General features: G+C 43.0%; 2 protein-coding genes across 7 annotated transcripts in view; one reads left to right on the top strand and one right to left on the bottom strand.

Annotated features, from left to right (window-relative positions):
• The window catches only part of LOC137377238 (mucin-15-like), a 28,430-nt gene extending 10,637 nt beyond the window's left edge, over window positions 1-17,793 (top strand). The window contains exons 3-5 of the mRNA XM_068046778.1: window positions 2,470-3,310; window positions 9,181-9,351; window positions 16,743-17,793. Coding sequence (XP_067902879.1) covers window positions 2,470-3,310; window positions 9,181-9,351; window positions 16,743-16,906 — 1,176 coding nt within the window. The 3' untranslated portion in view covers window positions 16,907-17,793. The remainder of the gene's footprint in view (window positions 1-2,469; window positions 3,311-9,180; window positions 9,352-16,742) is intronic.
• Window positions 1-21,043, bottom strand: part of ano3 (anoctamin 3) — a 628,446-nt gene that overhangs the window by 137,396 nt on the left and 470,007 nt on the right. For all 6 annotated transcript variants that reach the window (XM_068046492.1, XM_068046489.1, XM_068046490.1 and 3 more), the window contains one exon: window positions 17,089-17,149. In XM_068046492.1, the coding sequence (XP_067902593.1) occupies window positions 17,089-17,149 (61 nt within the window). The remainder of the gene's footprint in view (window positions 1-17,088; window positions 17,150-21,043) is intronic.

The raw sequence follows: 21,043 nt of genomic DNA on the forward strand, positions 1-21,043 counted from the left end.
AGGAGCAAGAGGGTAACTAGAGAAAGGATTGGCCCACTCAAGGACAAAGGAGGAAAGTTATGCGTGGAGTCAGAGAAAATGGGTGAGATTCTAAATGACTACTTTGCATCGGTATTCACCGAGGAGAGGGACATGACGGATGTTGAGGTTAGGGACAGATGTTTGATTACTCTAGGTCAAGTCGGCATAAGGAGGGAGGAAGTGTTGGGTATTCTAAAAGGCATTAAGGTGGACAAGTCCCCAGGTCCGGATGGGATCTATCCCAGGTTACTGTGGGAAGCAAGAGAGGAAATAGTTGGGGCCTCAACAGATATCTTTGCAACATCCTTAAACACGGGTGAGATCCCGGAGGACTGGAGAATTGCTAATGTTGTCCCCTTGTTTAAGAAGGGTAGCAGGGATAATCTAGGTAATTATAGACCGGTGAGCCTGACGTCAGTGGTAGGGAAGCTGCTGGAGAAGATACTGAGGGATAGGATCTATTCCCATCTGGAAGAAAATGGGCTTATCAGTGATAGGCAACATGGTTTTGTGCAGGGAAGGTCATGTCTTACCAACTTAATAGAATTCTTTGAGGAAGTGACAAAGTTGATTGATGAGGGAAGGGCTGTAGATGTCGTATACATGGACTTCAGTAAGGCGTTTGATAAGGTTCCCCATGGTAGGCTGATGGAGAAAGTGAAGGCGCATGGGGCCCAGGGTTTACTAGCTAGATGGATAAAGAACTGGCTGGGCAACAGGAGACAGAGAGTAGCAGTGGAAGGGAGTTTCTCAAAATGGAGACGTGTGACCAGTGGTGTTCCACAGGGATCCGTGCTGGGACCACTGTTGTTTGTGATATACATAAATGATTTGGAGGAAAGTATAGGTGGTCTGATTAGCAAGTTTGCAGACGACACTAAGATTGGTGGAGTAGCAGATACTGAAGGGGACTGTCAGAGAATACAGCAGAATATAGATAGACTGGAGAGTTGGGCAGAGAAATGGCAGATGGAGTTCAATCAGGGCAAATGCGAGGTGATGCATTTTGGAAGATCCAATTCAAGAGTGAACTATACAGTAAATGGAAAAGTCCTGGGGAAAATTGATGTACAGAGAGATTTGGGTGTTCAGGTCCATTGTTCCCTGAAGGTGGCAACGCAGGTCAATAGAGTGGTCAAGAAGGCATACGGCATGCTTTCCTTCATCGGACGGGGTATTGAGTACAAGAGTTGGCAGGTCATGTTACAGTTGTATAGGACTTTGGTTCGGCCACATTTGGAATACTGCGTGCAGTTCTGGTCGCCACATTACCAAAAGGATGTGGATGCTTTGGAGAGGGTGCAGAGGAGGTTCACCAGGATGTTGCCTGGTATGGAGGGCACTAGCTATGAAGAGAGGTTGAGTAGATTAGAATTATTTTCATTAGAAAGACAGAGGTTGAGGGGGGACCTGATTGAGGTGTACAAAATCATGAGAGGTATAGACAGGGTGAATAGCAAGAGGCTTTTTCCCAGAGTGGGGGATTCAATTACTAGGGGTCACGAGTTCAAAGTGAGAGGGGAAAAGTTTAGGGGGGATATGCGTGGAAAGTTCTTTACGCAGAGGGTGGTGGGTGCCTGGAACGCATTGCCAGCGGAGGTGGTAGACGCGGTCACGATAGCGTCTTTTAAGATGTATCTAGACAGATACATGAATGGGCAGGAAGTAAAGAGATACAGACCCTTAGAAAATAGGCGACAGGTTTAGATAGAGGATTTGGATCGGCGTAGGATTGGAGGGCCGAAGGGCCTGTTCCTGTGCTGTAATTTTCTATGTTCTTTGTTCTCTTTGTTCTAACAAAGGAAAATTAGAGGAATTAATGCCCTTAATACCCTTGCCTAACAAAAATCTATCAATCTCATTTCTGAAATCAATCTGGGGTAGCACTCCTGCTCCTTCTGGTCCTACAAAAATAATTTTATCATTTACCTATTCAGACCTCTTCCTCATATTCACAGATTTTATGGAGCAGAGTGGCTATGGTGTATGGTCTGTCTGGTGTTCTGTTAAAATTGAGTCAGTGTCCTTTTCAAAGGACCCCAATTTGCACGGATTTGTGAGGTTCCTGCTTGATTCAGGCAGTTGCCTCGGCCGCCCTTCAAATGGCCCTGTAAAATATGGCTGTGGAGCGGGAACTGGGCGGTAAGTTGCCCACCTCAATTTTCACCCTGCCACTTCCCCACTTCCCGTGGGCAGAGGGAGTCAACCCCTCCCCCCTCACTTCCCACCCACATATGTCTTCAAATAACTTATTCAATAAAAGACAATCGGCTTTCAATTCTACTAAATACATATCCATTTGTAAGTTGCTTTCGCATTTAAAAAGTAGCTTGCTATGGTTTTGGTTTTGTCGCAATAAATTGCTTCCATAGCAAAATATATGTTCAAGCTCCAAAGAAACTATTATGGTATGCTTCCAGCTGTGCTCAATGAGATGATCTTTTTCAGGATTCCGATTTGAAGACAATTACTGAAACAACCAACACAATGGCATCATTTCTAACAGTTTTAATGGTCACTTGCCTAGTGTTCCATCGATGGGATGTTGGAAGATCAGACGCCACAACTGTGATGCCATCTAGTTCTCCTTTAACTAGTGAAACTACATCGGTGCCAACCACCGTCAACACAAGTTCAATGGGCATAGCAACATCTTCAGAGGAAAGCTCATTTACTGTTTCATCAGCTAAGAGTACTACAATATCTGAAACACCCGGCACCAACATGTCTTCTGTGGCACTAACCAACAGCAGCTCTTTCGGAACCATGAGTCATTTATCTACTTCTGAATCCAGTAGCACTGAAAGACCTACTGCCAGCACTCCCATGAGAATGACCAATGACTCAGCTGCCCCAACTGTCCCAGTAAAAGCCACAGGTGACCCTAATGTGACAGCGTCTACAACAGCAAGTCACAACAGCACAGTCAACAGCACTACTGAATTAGTGCCTACTTCAGTACAAAATACCAGCTACGTAACTGTGACAGCAAATCCTAACATGACTACTGCAGTGACCACTGTCCAAGCTAATGGTACAGCTGCCACAGACAATACTACTACAGGAAACACGACAGTTGCAACAACTTCTATACCAACAACATTCAGCAACACTTCAACAGCTTCCCCCGGTAACAAGACAAACACTACTTCAGCAAAGTTACCCACATCTACTAACACTTCTTACAGTAGTACTACAAAAAGTCCGACTATTCTAATAACTACCACTAATTCTGGCATTGGTACGACTATTAGCACAACTGTCAATGCATCGACTGAGAATGGGAAAGGTAAGACTTCAAAAATACATATTGAGGGTCGATTTGACAAATTTCCATTCCTAGCACTGTTTAAACCTGTGATCCTGAAGCATGTTAATCCAACTGACAATCACTCACAACTGTGCCATGCTTGCCTCTAAATGCCATGTTATCAAAGTATATTACTGAAATATCATTGTAAAAACCAATGCTAATCAAGGTATGATTTTCCTCTTTTACAAAAAAAACTATTACTTGATAAATATTTGACCATTTTCTTATTTCAATTTATAATCATAGAATCAAATAGCACATAAAAAGGCCATTCAGCCCATTGTGCCTGTGCCAGTTCTCTGAAAGGGCTACCAATTAGTCTCACTCCTCTGCTCTTTCCCAATGGCTCTGTAATTTTTTCCTTTTCAAGTATTTATCCAATTATTAAATCCCCTTTTGAAAGTTATTATTGAATCTGCTTCCACCACATTTTCAGGCAATGAGTTCCGGATCACAATAACTAGCTGAGGAGAAAAGATCCCCTCATCTCCCCACTTTTGGTTTTTGTGCCAATGAACTTGAATCTGGTTACCAACCCTGCTGTCAGTGATACGGGCTGAATTTTACCATGGGCTTCAGGACCCTGACATTGGGATGAAAAGTGGGCCTTTAAGCCCGCACTTGCGGCCAGCGGGACTGGCTCGGTGATTTTACCGTCGGCGACTTCCTTATTGGACGCCTGCGGGGCCTGCTATCCATTTAAGGATGGAGGGTGGGCTCCTGATGCCTCTGGCCCAATCAGAGTGTTGGCAGCTCTGATGCCTCAGCAGCGCCAGCAGGACAGGTGGGCACTGCTGAGGCAGGTTGACCTTGGGTGATGGGGGTGGCACCGCAAAATGGAGGTGCCTTGGACATTTATGTCAATATTAAAATTTAGGGAGCCAAGGGCAGTAGGCCTCGCAAAGGAGATGATGGCATTGTGTGGTAATGTCACTGAACTAGTAATCAACAGGCCCATGCTAATTCCTTGAGGACACAGGTTCAAATTCCACCAAAGCAGCCGGTGAAATTTAAATTGAATTAATAAATTCAATCAATAAGTGGAAAAAATCTGGAATTGAAAGCTAGTCTCAGTAATGGTGCCATGAAACTATCATTGATTGCCATTAAAACCTATCTGGATCACTCATGTCCTTCAGGGAAGGAAATCTGCCATCCTTACCTGGTCTGGCCTACAATGACTCCAGACCCACAGCAATGTGGTTGACTTTAACTACCCTCTGAAATGGCCAAGTAAGCATCTCAGTTGGCAAGGGCAATTAGGAATGGGCAACAAATGCTGGCCTTGCCAGCGACTCCCATATCCCATGAAAGAATAAAAAGATGGCCCATTGGGACCGTGAGAGGTGGCCTTCGCTGCCCGCAACCCCCTCTTTGGGTCATGGAACCTTCAGCTTCGGTGGGCCCACAGACTACTGTAGTGTTTGACTGATCAGTCTTGATTCCTTGGGCCTCCGGGTGGAGCTGCTGAGCAAGGGAGGAACTGTGCGAGATTTCTGGAAGTTTCTGGGAGATTTTTGAATCCGTCTCACAAACACAGGCTGCTGCAAAGACATGTGCCACAATCTGTAGTTCTTTTATAGTTAACATGTTTTATCTGCATTGCTCAGAGTTAAATTGGATATCGAAGCTAAACCCAGTGACCCAGCATAAACACAAAAACTACTGTAGGGAGGCTGCTCCCATAAAGCTGGCGGTCTCCCCATGAGGTGGGGTGGGGGGAACTGCTCTTCTATTGGCAAAATGCCAACAGCCCTGTAAAATGGCCCCTAATTGGGTCCTTAATTATGCCAATCTGCTTCGCAGCCTGTTGCTGGGAAGCTTCCCTGGTGGTGAAATAGCAATAGGGAGCTGTCCCAATTTTACTGCGGCCTCCCCACCACCCGCCCCCAACATCCCCACCTCTGTTCCTGCCATCCAAGGGCCGGTAAAATTCAGCCCACAGTATCTGCCTATCTACTGTATCAAAACCATCATTACTTTGAATGCACATCTCCCAAATCTCCCCATTCATAATAGATACAAATTATAATGATTAATTGTTAAGCTTGGCTCCATGAAATAAAAATGTTTTATGGTTATAAAGTAAAATTCTGCTCCAGCCATTACAGAACAAAATAAGAGTTCATTTTATTCATAACAGGCTACAGTACATTTCAACAGGTACCTTTTGGAGGATACATGGCATCTAGCTTAGTATGGAGACATCAGGCAGTTTGCTAATCTTAGAATTAAAAGCAGGTGCTACCCATGGATGAACACTAAAAACTGCTATGATGTGAGTTTTAAAACATTGAACAAGATTAATCTGAAGTATGGAACAAAAAACAGAAAATGCTGGACGTACACATTGGGTCAGTCAGCATCTGCAAAGAAAAAAGGCAATAATGATGTTTTGGATATGCACCCTTACTTCAGAGCTGAAGACACCCAATGTAAGGTACACACCCCAAACATTGCAACATGTCTTTTCTCTTAATAAATGGTGACTGATACACTCAGTATTTACTTTACTGAATATCTGAAAGTTGTCAGCTTTATTTTGAACTCATTTATGGGATGTGGGTGTCACTCACAAGTTCAGCAATTATTCCCATCTTTAATTGCACTTGAGAAGATGGTGGTGAGCCACCTTCTTGAATATAACTGAATGACTGGCTAGGCCATTTCAGAGGGCAGTGTAAAGTCAAGCACATTGCTGTGGATCTGGAGTCACACATAGGCCAGACAAGGCAGATTTCCTTCACTAACAACAATCCAGTCAGTACATGGTCACCATTACTGATACCAGCTCAGGGGTGTCCAACCTTTTCACGTGGGTGGCCACATTACGATTTTTGTCCTACATAGGGGAACGGTGAGAAAATTTCAGCAAGATAAAAGCATTAAAAGTTTGGTTTACTATCAAAACAACAAACATGCATTTTTGTGAAGCTTTAAATCAGAAAGCTAATTTATTGAATTACTTTCTCGTCACTATATTGAACACTGATTTAATGAAATACCTGGCATTAATTTTGCTTGCATAAGTATTCAATCTCTGCCCGCACATTTGGCATAGGGATGCGGAGTATTCCAGATAGATGCCCAAAAGTCAGGAGTGATATTGGTCACTTTCTCTTCCCCATCACTCTCCTCCACTCTTTGTGTCTCTCTCTCCCCTCCCTCTTTCTCTCTGCACCCCATCTCTCTCTCCCCCCTCTCGCCTTCTCACTCTCCCCCTCTCTCCTTCTCTCTCTGTCTCTCCCTCTCCCTGTCTCTCTCTCTCCCCCTCTCCCTGTCTTTCTCTCTCCCCATCTCTCTCTCCCCTGTCTCCCTCCCCTGTCTCTCACTTCCCCATCTCTCTCTCCCCCCCTCCATGCTCCCGTCTCTCTCTCTCGCCCCATCTCTCTCTCCCCTCTCTCTGTCTCTCCCTTCTCTCACTCTGCACACCCCCTTTCTCTCTCTCTCCACCCACACCCCCACCTCTCTCTTTCTGACTTGCTGAGAGCAAGAACAGTGGTTTCCAAACTTCAGGCAGGTTCATGGTTTTCCAGCCGGCTTTTATAAAAAAAATCAGAACCTGCCGGAAAACCACGATTCTATCTGAAGTTTGGAAGCTGCTGTTCCTGCTCCCAGCACTTGTCAGGACAGCTTTGGGGTTTTCTGATTTTTTTTTTTTAAATGCCCGCCGGTAAACCATGAATATGTCGAGGATGTGGAATGGCCGGGTACAGTTTACATCCACAGGCTGGTTGGAAACCTTTGGCAGGCTGAACCCTGTCCCACAGCTATATGTTGGACAACCCCGTACTAGCATTTTTAATTCCAGAATTATTCAATTGATTGAATTTAAATTCCCCAGCTGCCATGGTGGGAATTGAACTCATGTTCCCAGATCATTAGTCTAGGCCTCTGGATTACTAGTCCTTTAATATAACTACTATGCCACCACACACACCTACCTTTACCAGATGATCACTCCATGTTCAATGTGAATAAGCATCAGGGATAAATAAAGCATCACAACCATAAACCTTAATCTTCTGGCAGTCATCTCATCTGGTCTCACACTAATAATCCTAAATTAAAAATATTGGCCCAGGATTTCCTGCAAAGTTTCAGGGTTACAATGGCATACGAGCGGAATAGTGTCATTTTTTAATGAGGAAACACTGCCTATAACTGATTTAATGGCCGGAGTTTTACGCCCCCTGCCCAAAGAGCCGGCTGTTGGGGAGGGGCCTAAAATTGAGTGGGAGGCTCGGGGAGTCCTTCCTGACTCATTCCCACCTCCACCACCATTTTACGCGGAGTGACGGTGGCGGGAAGCGGCTTGCCTATCCCAGGCCAATCAAGGCCCTTAAGTGGCCAATTAACGGCCACTTAAGGGCATATACCTGCTGCCACAGGGATTTTACTGTTGGCAGGCGGGCAGCCAGGCCTGAGAAAAGCCGCCTGATTAAAGTAGGCAGCTTTCTAACAGCCTCAGGGGGGGTGCTGCCCTCATGATCAGGCATCCTGCGCCCGACAGAGAGCCGCCCCTGATGCCCCAACTACCCCCAAAGCCCAACACACTCCTGGTCACCCCAGTTGACCCTCTTTGCCTCACTGGGGCCTGATCAATCACCCTTGGTGAGGCCCAAAAACCTACCTTTTTCCAGGTCCATCCTTCCTCTTCATGTGGAAGCTGGGTTGCAGTCTCAGCAGTGGCCACTGTTTCCGGTGGCTCAGCTGGGACTATGAGCTGCCAGCCCGCTGATTGGCCGGCAGCTCCATTAGGCGGGACTTCCTGCCTCAATGAGGTGTAAGTTCTGCCTAAGACCAATTAAGGGTCTGGGGACCATAAAATCTGGGCTAGATCCCTAGGCCTGACAGAGGCGGGATCGCCACCAACTTTTCAGTTGGTGGACGGCTCCTGTCCACCATGCAAAAACTTCTGGCCAAACTGTTGCTTCCCCAAAATATCACTACTCATGAATCTCCTTGATCACTTGCTTTGTATGAGTTACATCCACTGAGACGCCATTTAGTTCATTAACATAGCCCTGCCTCCAGGCAAAAGGTGAAAATTACCCCCTATCATTGAGCATTTTTTCCCAAAAATTTAAATTCCAGTTTCACTAATTTAAATCTATGGGCCTTTTGCTTCATTGGCTTAAAAGTAGTAATGTAGTATTCTGGGTTCAACTTTTCAAAGCTATTCAACACTTTACACACTTCAGTGAGGCATCTCTTAATCTTCTCTCCAGACACTATTGTAATGACTATTCCATGTCCAAATTTGAGAGACAGATAAGTTGAGCAGGATTATGAGGCGGTTATAACTCAGAAAAAGAGCATCACTTAATCACATTCTTCCAGGTCAGCAGAAAACTCTGGACAGCATCTGCTCACATAGTTTGAAACTCCGCAGATAACTCTAGAGATACATCTATGTGCCCAAACTCAACTTTACCTGAAAGAACTAACTAAAATTCTTCACTGCACTATCAGCACTTAATTTGAGCAGAATCAAATTGAACTAATTTTTCATGTTGGTGTAAGAAGCAATTTTGAAGCAGATAAATGTTTAACATACTGTACTATCAAGCTAAGTACTTTTACCTGTTGAGAATATAACGAGCTGTAGTCATGCATATGCTACATTAGGAAACATCAGTTAATAACTCACAGGTACGACAAGGTAAAGTACTGGCTTTGTTTCAATTTCTACCTGGCTATTTGGTGCTGAAATGGAACTACTGCATGAATAATGAATTGTTAAAGAAGAAACTCTCTGCAATAATTGAGTAAGATAGCAACTAATTTTGCTGAACTATGATTTGATCTGTAATGCAATTATCATTATTTTCAAAATGTTTCAGATCTAATTCCTACGAAGAAAAAAGTTAGTGGAGGAGTGGTAATTGGGGCCATCCTTGGCTGCATTTTGGGAGTCATCCTGCTCTCACTTTTTGTTTACGTTTTCTGTACACGCAGAAAGTCAGAGAACTTCAGTCATCGCAGACTGTATGATAATATCTCTAGTGATCCAGGTAAGCAATTAATAAACACTTTGTAAGAAAATGTTAACTCTTACAAGCAGTTCCATTTAGTTACTTGTCAAAACAAAATATTAAGTTCTAGCAGCTGGAGCAACCAAATAAAATTTGCAAATGATCATAGAGCTATATAGGTTTATAGCACAGGAGGGGGCTATTCAACCCATCATGTCTGTGCCTGCTCTTTGCTAGCGCACACCAAAACTAATCGCACTGTTCTGGTCTCTCCCCATAGCCCTGTGTCATCTGCTGCTTCAAATATTTATCCACTTTAAAAGAAGTAATGGACTCTGTCTCAGCCTTTCTCACAAAGATTTCTAAAAGCATTACTAGTTTACCTGTTTACAGAAATGTCCACACATTGATTGTCACCCTGGTGTGAGCCTCCACGGCCCGAAATACATTCTCTCAAATTTTATCAAAATGTACAACCTCACATTTACTGACATTGAATTCCATTTGCCACCTTCTTTGCCCATTGCACCTTCTTACCATAATCCTCTTGCAGCTTCCTTTGGTTTGTCAAAATGTCCACTGACGTTATTATAGGAACGAGAACAGAGAGCAAGTTAAAGGGAGTGTTACGAACCAGTGAGAAAGGTGTCTAGAGGTCCCTCTTAGCCTTCACCTGGTCTTACCATAACAGGGTTTAATTTTTAAAACACCATGTTTTTAGCTCCCCCGTGATGAATCCTTGTTCACTGCTTTCCAATTATAAGACAAAGAAACCATAACAAACAGGTTCTCTTAGGTTTAAAGAAGAAAAGTTGAAATTTATTAAACTCGAACTTAAACTCTAATTCGGTTGACGCCTACAGATCCATGACGTGCCCATGCTAGCATGCATACGCAATACACACATGCAAATAGATACAGAAAAGAGTAGAAGAAAAAAATAAAGTGGAAAGGTTTGAGGCAATATCTGAAGAGTTTTTGTTACGGTTCTTCGAGTTCACTGTAGAGTCCTTGATTGTAGGTAGATCTTGTTTTTCGTTGGAGCCCAGTATTCTTCTTAACCCTTGTTCCCTGTAGGAGACTTTTCTCTCTTGGGGTTCATGTGACTTCAATGGATTCAGAGGCTCGTGAGAAAGAGATGGGAACAGACACGAGAGATCTTCTCAGTCCAGGAGCAAACAGTCTTTCTCAGTTCAAACTCTCTGTGGCTAATTCAAAAGACCAGGGAACAGCCAGTTAGTCATGTGACCAGCTGGTATAACCAGTCCTCGATTGCATCACCTTAGCAGTCTCTGGAATGCTCCTCTTACACACAATACCTGGTGATCACGATCCATTGTGGGTTAAATGTGTCAGGGAATGGTTCTTTGTCCTTCTAATCATTGTCTGTTAATATGTAAATGTCTTTTCCAGCCATTGCTGATCTGTTTAACATGTAATTTCCACGCTCCAGCAACAGTTTAAAATCAATGTTCAGGACAACACCAATGTGCCTCACCCAATGGAATGAAATGCGATTTTTAAAGAGATTATTTAATTAAAAGGGTTGAGAGAAAATATAAGATACAGGGGAAAAACAGGCATCTCTCTCTCTTATTCATTCACATTCATTCATAAATCCCAGAACTTATTAAAATTGCCCCCCCCCTTTTTGCCATCCCAGTAAACATGTGTTTTTTTGGGGGGGAAGTTTTTCTTCAGTTTGCCCATTTCCATGGCTGCCTAGGGTCTTTGAGACGGTTAGGTTTAATTAGCCCCAAGTTGGATTTTATTTTTTCAGGAGAGTCAGTAGTGGGTGCGTCTATCCTGAACTTTCTTTCAGTGCTTTGCTGGGTCATACAAAGGCTTTGGACTTTGGGGGATGGGTAATTCTCTTTGGTTCTGACTGTGGGGGAGGATACTTTGCTAATCTCCCCTTTGTTCTCTGGGACACTCCTGCCTGCAGGCATTTGTGCAGACTCTACTGCACTCCCCTGTAACACTTCGACGAGTTGAGGCATCAACCTCACAATTTCTCTGCCCCCTAGAGGTCTCTCTTTGTCTCTGCAGATTCCTGTCAATGCTGTTAGCAATTCTGGTGGGGTGCTTCTTGTCTCTGCATTTAGGTAGGAGAATGTAGGGTCTAACGTTTCACATTTTGTGGGGTAGGCTGACTGGACAGTAGAGGTTTCCATCCGGGATTCCTCCTGGGCTTCCTTTAACCTGCCCTCTTGGCCACCTTTCTCCTTTCCTGTCTAACCTTTTGCCAGACTTGTGCCTGCCTGTTTGTTTTTGCTCTCAGCGGGGCTCCCTTACAGTTCACCAGCCCTCTGCTGCAGAGTCCTCCTATCACCAGTACAGGACTTAGGGGTGCAGGTTTCACTGTAGGTTGGGGTTTCCCTTCAACCTGGCATATATGGCAACTCCTGCAGTATTCCACCACATCTTTGTGGAGTTTTGGTAGTCAAACTGCTGTCTTATGTGGGATTTGGTCTTTCGTATACCGGCATGTACAGCCATTGCAGTCTCATGGGCCCTTCTTAATATTTGTTTCCAGTACCTCTGCAGCACCACTAACTGGTGAACTACTGTCCACTCCTTGCTCACAGGTCTGTGAGGAGAACACCATTTCATCATCAGTACCTCATTCTTTAAATAGTAGCAATCAGAGACTCCCACTGCTTCACTTTCAGACTGAGGAGCTTGTGCTAACTCTTGCAATACGAGGTTGACTCGCTGAGCCTCAGCTAGGGAAAATCCATTTAATTCATTCCCTGGGTCTCCTAACTTTCCAAAGAAAGTCTCAGACTGACAGACCTGGTCATCTGCCTCCAATACTAATTCAGTTTCCTCTGAGGGAGCTAGTTTGATCATGGCCTGATCCACTACACGTTCAGGGAAACTGCAGGGCTCTGTCTCCTGCCGTCTCTCTGACCTCCTGCGGTCTTTCTTTCACTACTGGGGAGGCTATCACCTTCATCCCCCACCGGATCATTACCTAGGAGCAGAGGTCTTTAGGTCTCACTCTTGCTCACAGCACCTTCCTTTTTGTCTAGATGAGGGCCCCCTGTGTCTCCTGCTTTCCTTTCTCTCCCGGGGCTGCTTGGGCTCTTATCACCCACCCTTTGTCCTTTTTGGATTTGTGGGGGTGATTAGGAAAGGTTCTCCCTGGGAAACCACCTTATAAATTAAAGCAAACTCACGGCCAGCATGACCACTTGCTAGGATCTCTGAACCCGCTGCTCCTCTACATGTGTCTTTATGGAGAATGGGAGAGAGTTTTTAAATTCCTCTAACAGAATTACTTCCCTGAGATTCTCATAGCTGAGCTGTACTTTAAGAGCCGTCAGCCACTGGTCAAAGGCCAGCTATTTACTTCTTTCAAACTCCAGCTAAGTTTGATTAGCTTGCTTCTTGAGGACTCTAAAATTTTGGCGATAGGCTTCGGATACTAATTCATATGCCCGAGGATAGCATTTTTGTCAGTTCATAATTTGATGAACTCTCATCTGGCAACAGGGAATAAACCTCATGGGCTTTTCTGGTTAGCTTGCTTTGTAATAAAAGAAGCCAAGTCTCAGCTGGCCATTTTAGTTGTCTTGCCAGTTTCTCAAAGGACCCAAAAATCTTCTACATCCTCCTCATTGAATTTTGGAATTAGTTGAGCTAGTTTTATCAACTGTACCCAGCCCTGAATTATGCTCCTTTATATTGGCCATGCTTTCACTGGGGTGACTCTGTCACCCCCCCAGTTAACTCAAGCCGCCTTAGTTCTCTTTCTTCGCATTCTTTCTGGAAGGTTCTCTCTCTCTCGCTCTCCTGTCTCTCTCTTTCTCTCTCTCCTCTGATTCAAGTTTCCTCTGTTCCAATTGTATCTTTGCTAAGAATACCCTGTCAGAGTCTACTTCTAACCCTGTTTCTGCTTTTTCAGTTCAATGGAAAATTGGTTGGCCACTAGCCTTAGGGGTTCAGATTTCCTAGCCTTGCTACGTACAGTGATCCCACACTGTTCAGCCATTTTTCTCAACTCCTCCATTGACACTGCTTTTAACTTATCCCAAGTTACTTCACCCTGGCTTGGGGAGCTACTAGCTTAAGTTGCAAACATGTCAGTATTCTAGCACAGACAACCACAAGAAAACCTGTATTGAAATTTTGCTCTTTTTTGATTGGGAACAATTTACCTTCCCAATTCCAATTTCTCTCATTTGTCTGTGGGTGAATCCCAGACAAGCCCTCAAATACGACCAAGTGAGAAAGGAGTCTAGGGGTTCCTTTTAGCCTTCACCTGGTCTTACCGTAACAGGGTTTAATTTTTAGAACACTGCAAATAGAGACAGAAAAGAACAGAAGAAAAAAATAAAGTGGAAATTTTTGAGGCAATATCTTAAGAGTTTTTGTTATGGCTCTTTGAGCTCACAGTAGAGTCTTTGATTGTAAGTAGATCTTGCTTTTCATTGGAACCCAGCATTCTTTCTTAAACCTTGTTCACTGTCGGAGACTTATCTCTCTTGGGGTTCATGTGTCTTCAGTGGATTCAGAGGCTTGTGAGAAAGAGATGGGAGCAGACAGGACAGATCTTCTCAGTCCAGAAGCAAACAGTCTTTCTGAGTACAAACACTCTGTGGCTAATTCAAAAGACCCTGGAACAGCTAGTTAGTCATGTGACTAGCTGGTCTCACCAGTCCTGGATTGTATCACCTCAGCAGTCTCTGGAATGCTCCTCCTACACACAATACCTGGTGATCAAGATCCATTGTGGGTTGAATGTGTCAGGGAATTGTCCTTCCAAACACTGTCTGTTAATATGTAAATGTCTTTTCCAGCCATGACTGATCTGTTTAACAGGTCATTTCCTCGCTCCAACAACAGTTTAAAATCAATGTTCATGACAAAATTAAGGTGCCTCATTCATGGCAGGTAAGGTCCTAGCATGACAGGAGATTGAAAGAGAGTGAGGAGAGGAAGAATGGACAGCTAGAAAAAGATGCTGGGGTTGCTTTGCACAATAGTTGCATCTGGTGTAAATGATGTGATACAGCGCACACCATATAAATCTCTACACATTTTACAGTCTGCATACAAATGTGCTGTGTGGAAACTGCCAGACCAAGTGAAAATCTGGTTTCTGAATGGATCTGAGCAATAAAAACTCTCTTGCTGCAACTAATCCCTTGTTACAATAAATAAGGAGATTATATCAATACACAAAAGCAGAATTAGGGAAGATAACTAATAAAAACTTGTCCTTTAATCCAGCCTTAAACAACATAAGCACTTCTGGAATGATGAGCTACATTGAATGTTCTTTTCCTTCTTTACAATTCAGACCTTTGTCATTTCATTGTATTTCAAAACATACGAGAACCGCCCACACGGCCTCTCTTCAAAAAAAAAACTCACAAAAGAAAATTGGACAGTAATGATTCTTCAAATGTAACTCTTTGCAATGCACCATTACAGATAAGAAAAATAAATCGCTAAAAGTTATTTTACACTCCTAAGGCAATCTTGGTAACTTGGACTGAGATTTAGGCGGTGCCAGGATACAGGCAGAAGGGAGATATTTCTGATGCAGAAGAGGCTGGAGATTTTCAATAGTACTTTTTGCAGTTGGAAAACTCTTGATCTTCTTCTCCCACTCTCAAACAAATAGATGTTTTCTCAATTCCCTACCCATTCTACAGCATGAAAGCACACCAGCTCCTACAAAACTCTATCAATAATCATCAGCTCAATGAAGGTGTCAGCATCAAATTGGTGCACCCATCCCTATCTGCCCCGATCCTCCTGAATAACAAAACAACCTATTAGCACACAATCTATATTACTCTGAATTCCAAAATGGGCACAATGGAGCATAAATTAATGTGGGCGGGAGCACAAAACGAGTGATGGGAAATAAGCAACCCATTTTGCACTCTGCCGATTTTGTTTTCCATTGATGCCAATTGTAAGTCTTTACACTGCCACCCTGTGTGATGCCTTTGTCGAATTGCTAGAAAAAATGGTCACAGGATTTCTGATTCCTGACCACGCTCACTGTGATGTATTTTAATTAGAAATATAGGAAAATAGGGAGGAAGCTGTCGACAGCAAGTTCAGCGAACCCGACAGCTATGGTGTACATCGTAGATTTTGCCACTCCACTGCAGGGAAATCTGGGCCAATCTGTTAGCAAAATTGGTATCAATACAATTAAGTTGCTAAAAATCTATCAAATTGACGTCCCAACCTCTTAGAATAAATTTAAAACAAAATAGCTTTCATATTACTTCAGGAGTATTTTTAGTTACCAGGGTGCAAGTGAACTCTAGCTTCTGGGTCTCAATATTTTATACAGGGATTAATGCAATTGGTTCAATATTAAGTCTCCCACTGCACCTGAACTGGAGGCAGCATTATGACAATCAGAAGCACTGGACTAAAAATGTACTAACCAATTCTTTTAAATGGGCTAATGTTTCCGTTAAAGTCATGGATATTGGAATTTCTATACAAGCCAATTAAGATGTTTATTATGAATACATGTTACGACCAGGTGAGAAAGGTGTCTAGGGGTGTTTCTTAGCCTTCACCTGGTCTTATTGTAATAGGGTTTAATTTTAAACACACTGTGTTTTGAGCTCCCTTTTAGTGAATCCTTGTTCACTGCTTTCTAATTATAAGGCAAAGAAATGAGTACAAACAGGCGTTCTTAGGTTTAAAGAAGAAAAGTGAATTAAAACTTAAACTCTAATTCGGTTACGCCTACTGATAGACGCCGTGCCCCATGCTAGCATGCATATGCAATCCGCACGTGCAAATAGAGACAGAAAAGAGCAGAAGAAAAAATAAAGTAGAGAGGTTTGAGGCAATATCAGAAGAGTTTCTTGACACTGTGCTTCGTGCTCACTGTAGTCTTTTTGTAAGTAGTCTTGCTTTTCATTGCAGCCCAATATTCTTCTTAAACCTGTTCACTGTAGGAGCCTTTTCTCTCTTGGGGTTCATGTGTCTTCAATGGGTCTTCAGTTCCGTGAGAAAGAGATGGGAGCAGACAGGAAAGAGATGTTCTCAGTCCAGGAGCAAAGAGCTTTATGAGTTCAAATTCTCTGCGACAAGTTTGAATTCAAAAAACTCCAACAGCCAGTTAGTCATGTGACTAAACTGGTCTGACCACATCTTCTGTGTATTGGGGAAGCAGGGACTGGTTCCTTTGTTCCAACACAGTCTGCTGGTATGCAAAAAAGGTCTTTCTGGTGAGGGGCCTGTTAATTCTTTGTGATAGGCCCCATTTTCTTCCCAGCAACAATTTTACATTTAATGTCCATGTGGCGAAATTATGTGCCTCATTCTTGGCAGGTGGGGGCCTACATGACACACACAAGAAAATTATCAACCAGCTTGTATGCAATATCGTGAAGATATGCTTCACTCCAAAAATGATCACCCTATATTCCAATTTATTTCAGTTCTTCGTCTGAATACAGAAGATGTTATTGATTTAAGGTACCAAGAAGGTGCAGCATACTACAACCCTGCTGCCATGAATGAAGTATTGCCTTACAATGAAGGACAGATGCACAATGAGATTCAGATGGATGACTTACCACCTTCATATGGAAATGTCGCGTAACCCAACTCACATCTCACAAAACAAACATCTGGTTTGGCAACAAAAAAAAAACTGACTGATAAAGGAACTGAACAGAGACCTTTTCTATATCAGTAGTGACATCAAATTGGTTAGAAGTGAAAGAATGTGAAATTTTAAAACAAACCACTTTTGAGACAGAAAAATCTTGGAATTGCACTTACCCCAGATAGCCATAAAAATGGCGAAGAAGACAGTACCTCCATTATCAAACAAATGTGTTAGCTAGAGGAAGCAAAAAGAATGGAAATGGTAATTACCTTGTTATGCAAACAGCCCATAATGAACAAATAAATACTTAGATTATCTTGTGTTGATTTTATACAAACTGTAAATTTACAAAAAAGCATTTTCAACTTCAGTACAATAATGCCACAGTGAGAAATACGATTAATAAATTAATGCTTCAACAGTCCAGCTAAAATATGACATATACCAAATATAGATTTTCATATATTGACACAAAATATAAGGTCGCACTTTTAAATTATTTAAATTTGATTAGGATATGGGTGCTTTGGTATCAAAGATCATTCAATTGTATTCTATATTTGTCACTACGGCCGGTCTTTATAATTCCCACTGTTTATAATCTTTGTGAGATGCAGATACTGACTAGCAGCAAAGTTGAGTTTCGCTGAGTGGCATGACATGCAGGATTTTAGAAACAGGAGGTAGGTCATAGGCCATGGAGTCAGATAACTGCATGTACAACAATCTTACACATTATGCCTATCATTGCCAGCCATTGACTGACATGCTTGATCAATTAGTCTTGGAAGAATTTATTTTATGGCACCAAGAAGGAGTGTCCTTTGGTATAATGTCTTCATTCCATTTAATATCACCACCTTTCATGAGGTCCCACAAGATAGACAACATTGAATCTCTTCTGCAGCAATCGCTATTGCATAAGGTCTTCATGCTATCACTTTGAACCTGCCTCTGTCATTTCAAAATATTGAGGAATCTGCTCTAAAATGTTCATTTTTGCAGCAGCATTGTTCAATGTGAAAGATTTTTCTTCAATGAGTTGCTTATACCTGCAATCACCAGATGCTGAGTTGGTGATGTAGGAGAATCAAGGGAGAGATGCCAAGTGAAGATCATGCAAATTCCCAACAGAAGGGAGGAAGGGAGAGGGAAAGGAAGGAAGACAGGAAGGAAGGAATGGAAAATGAAGACCAGAGACCAATTTATGCCAAGCTACCCAAGTGCTTCCTAGTTTTCAATCACTGGATGACATTAGCAAAGTTGCAATTGCAAATTCCCCATCCAACCTCTCAGGCAGGGAATGTAAGGTTGTTGGAGAATTTCAGGACAGGTAAAGTCAATAAATTAAAAAGGATAAATCAATTCTAATCACAAGTACTTGTAGATTTTGTAATTGCCTATCTATGGCATAAGTTTCATTACTTGTTCCTCTATAGTAAAATCAACTAAATCATGTGAAATACAAAAATTGTTAAGTCTTAATTTCCTTGCAATGTCTAGCTTATTTTTGTTAAAACATTTTAAATACTGTTTAGTTTACTTTTTTAAAATCATTGGGCTGGATTTTAAGATTTTAAAAAATGGTGGCCCGCTCCTGCATGCCAAAGAGCCACCGTAATCTCCTGCCCCAATCACGTGGCAGGCTGTCCATCCCCAGCAATTGCATCAGCCGTCTGTGCGCAGGCACTGGCGCAATTTTTAAAGGGCACCCAGCCCTGCCAGCAGATTTAAATTTTTAAAGCCACACCACCCCAAAAGTTCTCAAATAAATTTCTAACCATATAACCATTTCTAACCCATATTCCGGCCCCCCCACCCAGTAGCCCCCACCCCGTCAAGGAGCCCAGCGTCCTGGGCTTGGTAAAATCCAACCCATTATTTTCCACCCCCCCAATAACAATTGTATTAACTATTTGCCCTCTTCCGCCCAAAACACTTACCTTTTAAATCTGACCTACCACACCATCCCCCCCACCACCAGACTGCACAAAGTTTAACGTTCGCCCCTTCCCACCATCCCCTACACCCATTACATTTATTTGACCTCGTGACCCGCACCCCCTGCACTGAGAATTTTAGCTCCTTTCCCCTCCCCACCAGTGTCATGCTGGCCTTCCCCAGACGGGGATTCGAAGGTGCGGGAGTGATGGTCCCTGAGGATTGCAGCAGGCCCGGAAGATGGAACGTAAGTTTGTTTAAATGTATTCATTTTATTGATTTAAATATTGAATTTTAGGTCCCATCACCTCACGACGGGGAGCCGCCACGGAGCCTCGCCACTGCCGGGAGGATTGGACCAGGTCCTCCTGGCACTGGCCTCTGTGGTGGGCCGCTGCCGGACCCATATTCCGGCCCCCCCACCCAGCAGCCCCCACCCCGTCAAGGAGCCCAGCGTCCTGGGCTTGGTAAAATCCAACCCATTATTTTTCATCTCTTGTTACTTTTATCAGAAGTTCTGAATCTTTAAATAGATGCTTGCATGTTTTATTTAATGATGTTACCTTATTATCAGTACTCAGACTGTGATACACATTTTCAGTACATCCACAGCTTATCTTGTTACTGTCTTGTCAAGACACACTTAATTCACAGCATGTATGCTGATAATTATTAAAGTATCATATTGCAGTCATTCCTTTGAGATGTGTAAGGTTCATAAGTAATCACGTACAAATCAAAAACACTTACAATTAGATTGTGCAATAAAGGGTATAAGTGATAATAATTTGTCATCTTACTTTCCCTCTATTATTTAATATGATCATATGTAAATCTGTATCTCATTTGTTGTATAGCTCTCCTGTGACTTAACCAGTCAGAGGTCATGATTCAAATACTCTCAAAGAGGACAATGTAATTACAATAAAAAAAATCCCATGGAAAATATCATCAACAACAACTTACATTTATATAGCACCTTTAGCATGGTAAAACACCCCAAGGTACTTCACAGGAGCATAATCAGAGAAAAATTGACACCAAGCCAAATAAGGAGAAAATATTTTTATTCTTTCATGGGATGTGGGCATCGCTGGCTAACCTAGCATTTATTGTCCATCCTCAATTGCCTTTGAAAAGGTGGTGGTGAGCTGGCTTCTTGAACCGCTGCAGTCCATGTGGGGTAGGTACACTCACAGTGTTGTTAGGAAGGGAGTTCCAGGATTTGGACTCAGCAACAGTGAAGGAACGGCAATATAGTTCCAAGTCAGGATGGTGTGTAGCTTGGAGGGAACTTGCAGGTGGTGGTGTTCCCATGCATCTGCTTCCCTTGTCCTTCTCGGTGGTAGAGGTCACGGGTTTGGAAGGTGCTGTCAAAGGAGCCTTGGCGAGTTGCTACGGTGCATCTTCTAGATAGTACACACTACTACTACTGTACTTTGGTGATGGAGGGAGTGAATGTTGAAAGTGGTGGATGGGGTGTCAATCAAGCGGGCTGCTTTGTCCTGGATGGTATCGAGTTTCTTGAGTGTTGTTGGAGCTGTACTCACCCAGGCAAGTGAAGAGTATTCCATCACACTCCTGACTTGTGTCTTGTAGATGGTGAGCAGGCTCTGGGGAGTCAGGAGATGCGTTACTTGCTGCAGAATTCCCAGCCTCTGACCTACTCTTGTAGCCACAATACTTATATGGCTGGTCTAGTTCAGTTTCTGGTCAATAGTTACACTCAGGATGTTGATATTGGAGGATTCAGCGATGGTAATGCCATTGAATGTCAAGGGGAGATGGTTGAATTCTCTCTTGTTGGAGATGGCCATTGCCTGGCACTTGTGTGGCGCAAATGTAACTTGCCACTTATCAGTCCAAGCCTGAATGTTGTCCAGGTCTTGCTGCATATGGACATAGACTGCCTCAGTATCTGAGGAGTCGCAAATGGTGCTGAACATTGTGCAATCATCAGTGAACATCCACACCTCTGGCCTTATGATGGAGGGAAGGTCATTGATGAAGTATGATGAAGTTGGTTGGGTCGAGGACATTAGGGCAGGTGAGCGAACACTTGGTTGAAGAAGTAGGTTTAAAGCAGTATCTTTAAGGAAGAAAAAAAGAGATGGAGAGGAAAAGAGGTTTGGGGAGGGAATTCCAGAGCTTAGGGCCTAGAACGCTGAAAGCACGGCCACCAATGAT

This window comes from Heterodontus francisci, chromosome 14, assembly GCF_036365525.1.
Source record: "Heterodontus francisci isolate sHetFra1 chromosome 14, sHetFra1.hap1, whole genome shotgun sequence".
Lineage (NCBI taxonomy): Eukaryota > Metazoa > Chordata > Chondrichthyes > Heterodontiformes > Heterodontidae > Heterodontus > Heterodontus francisci.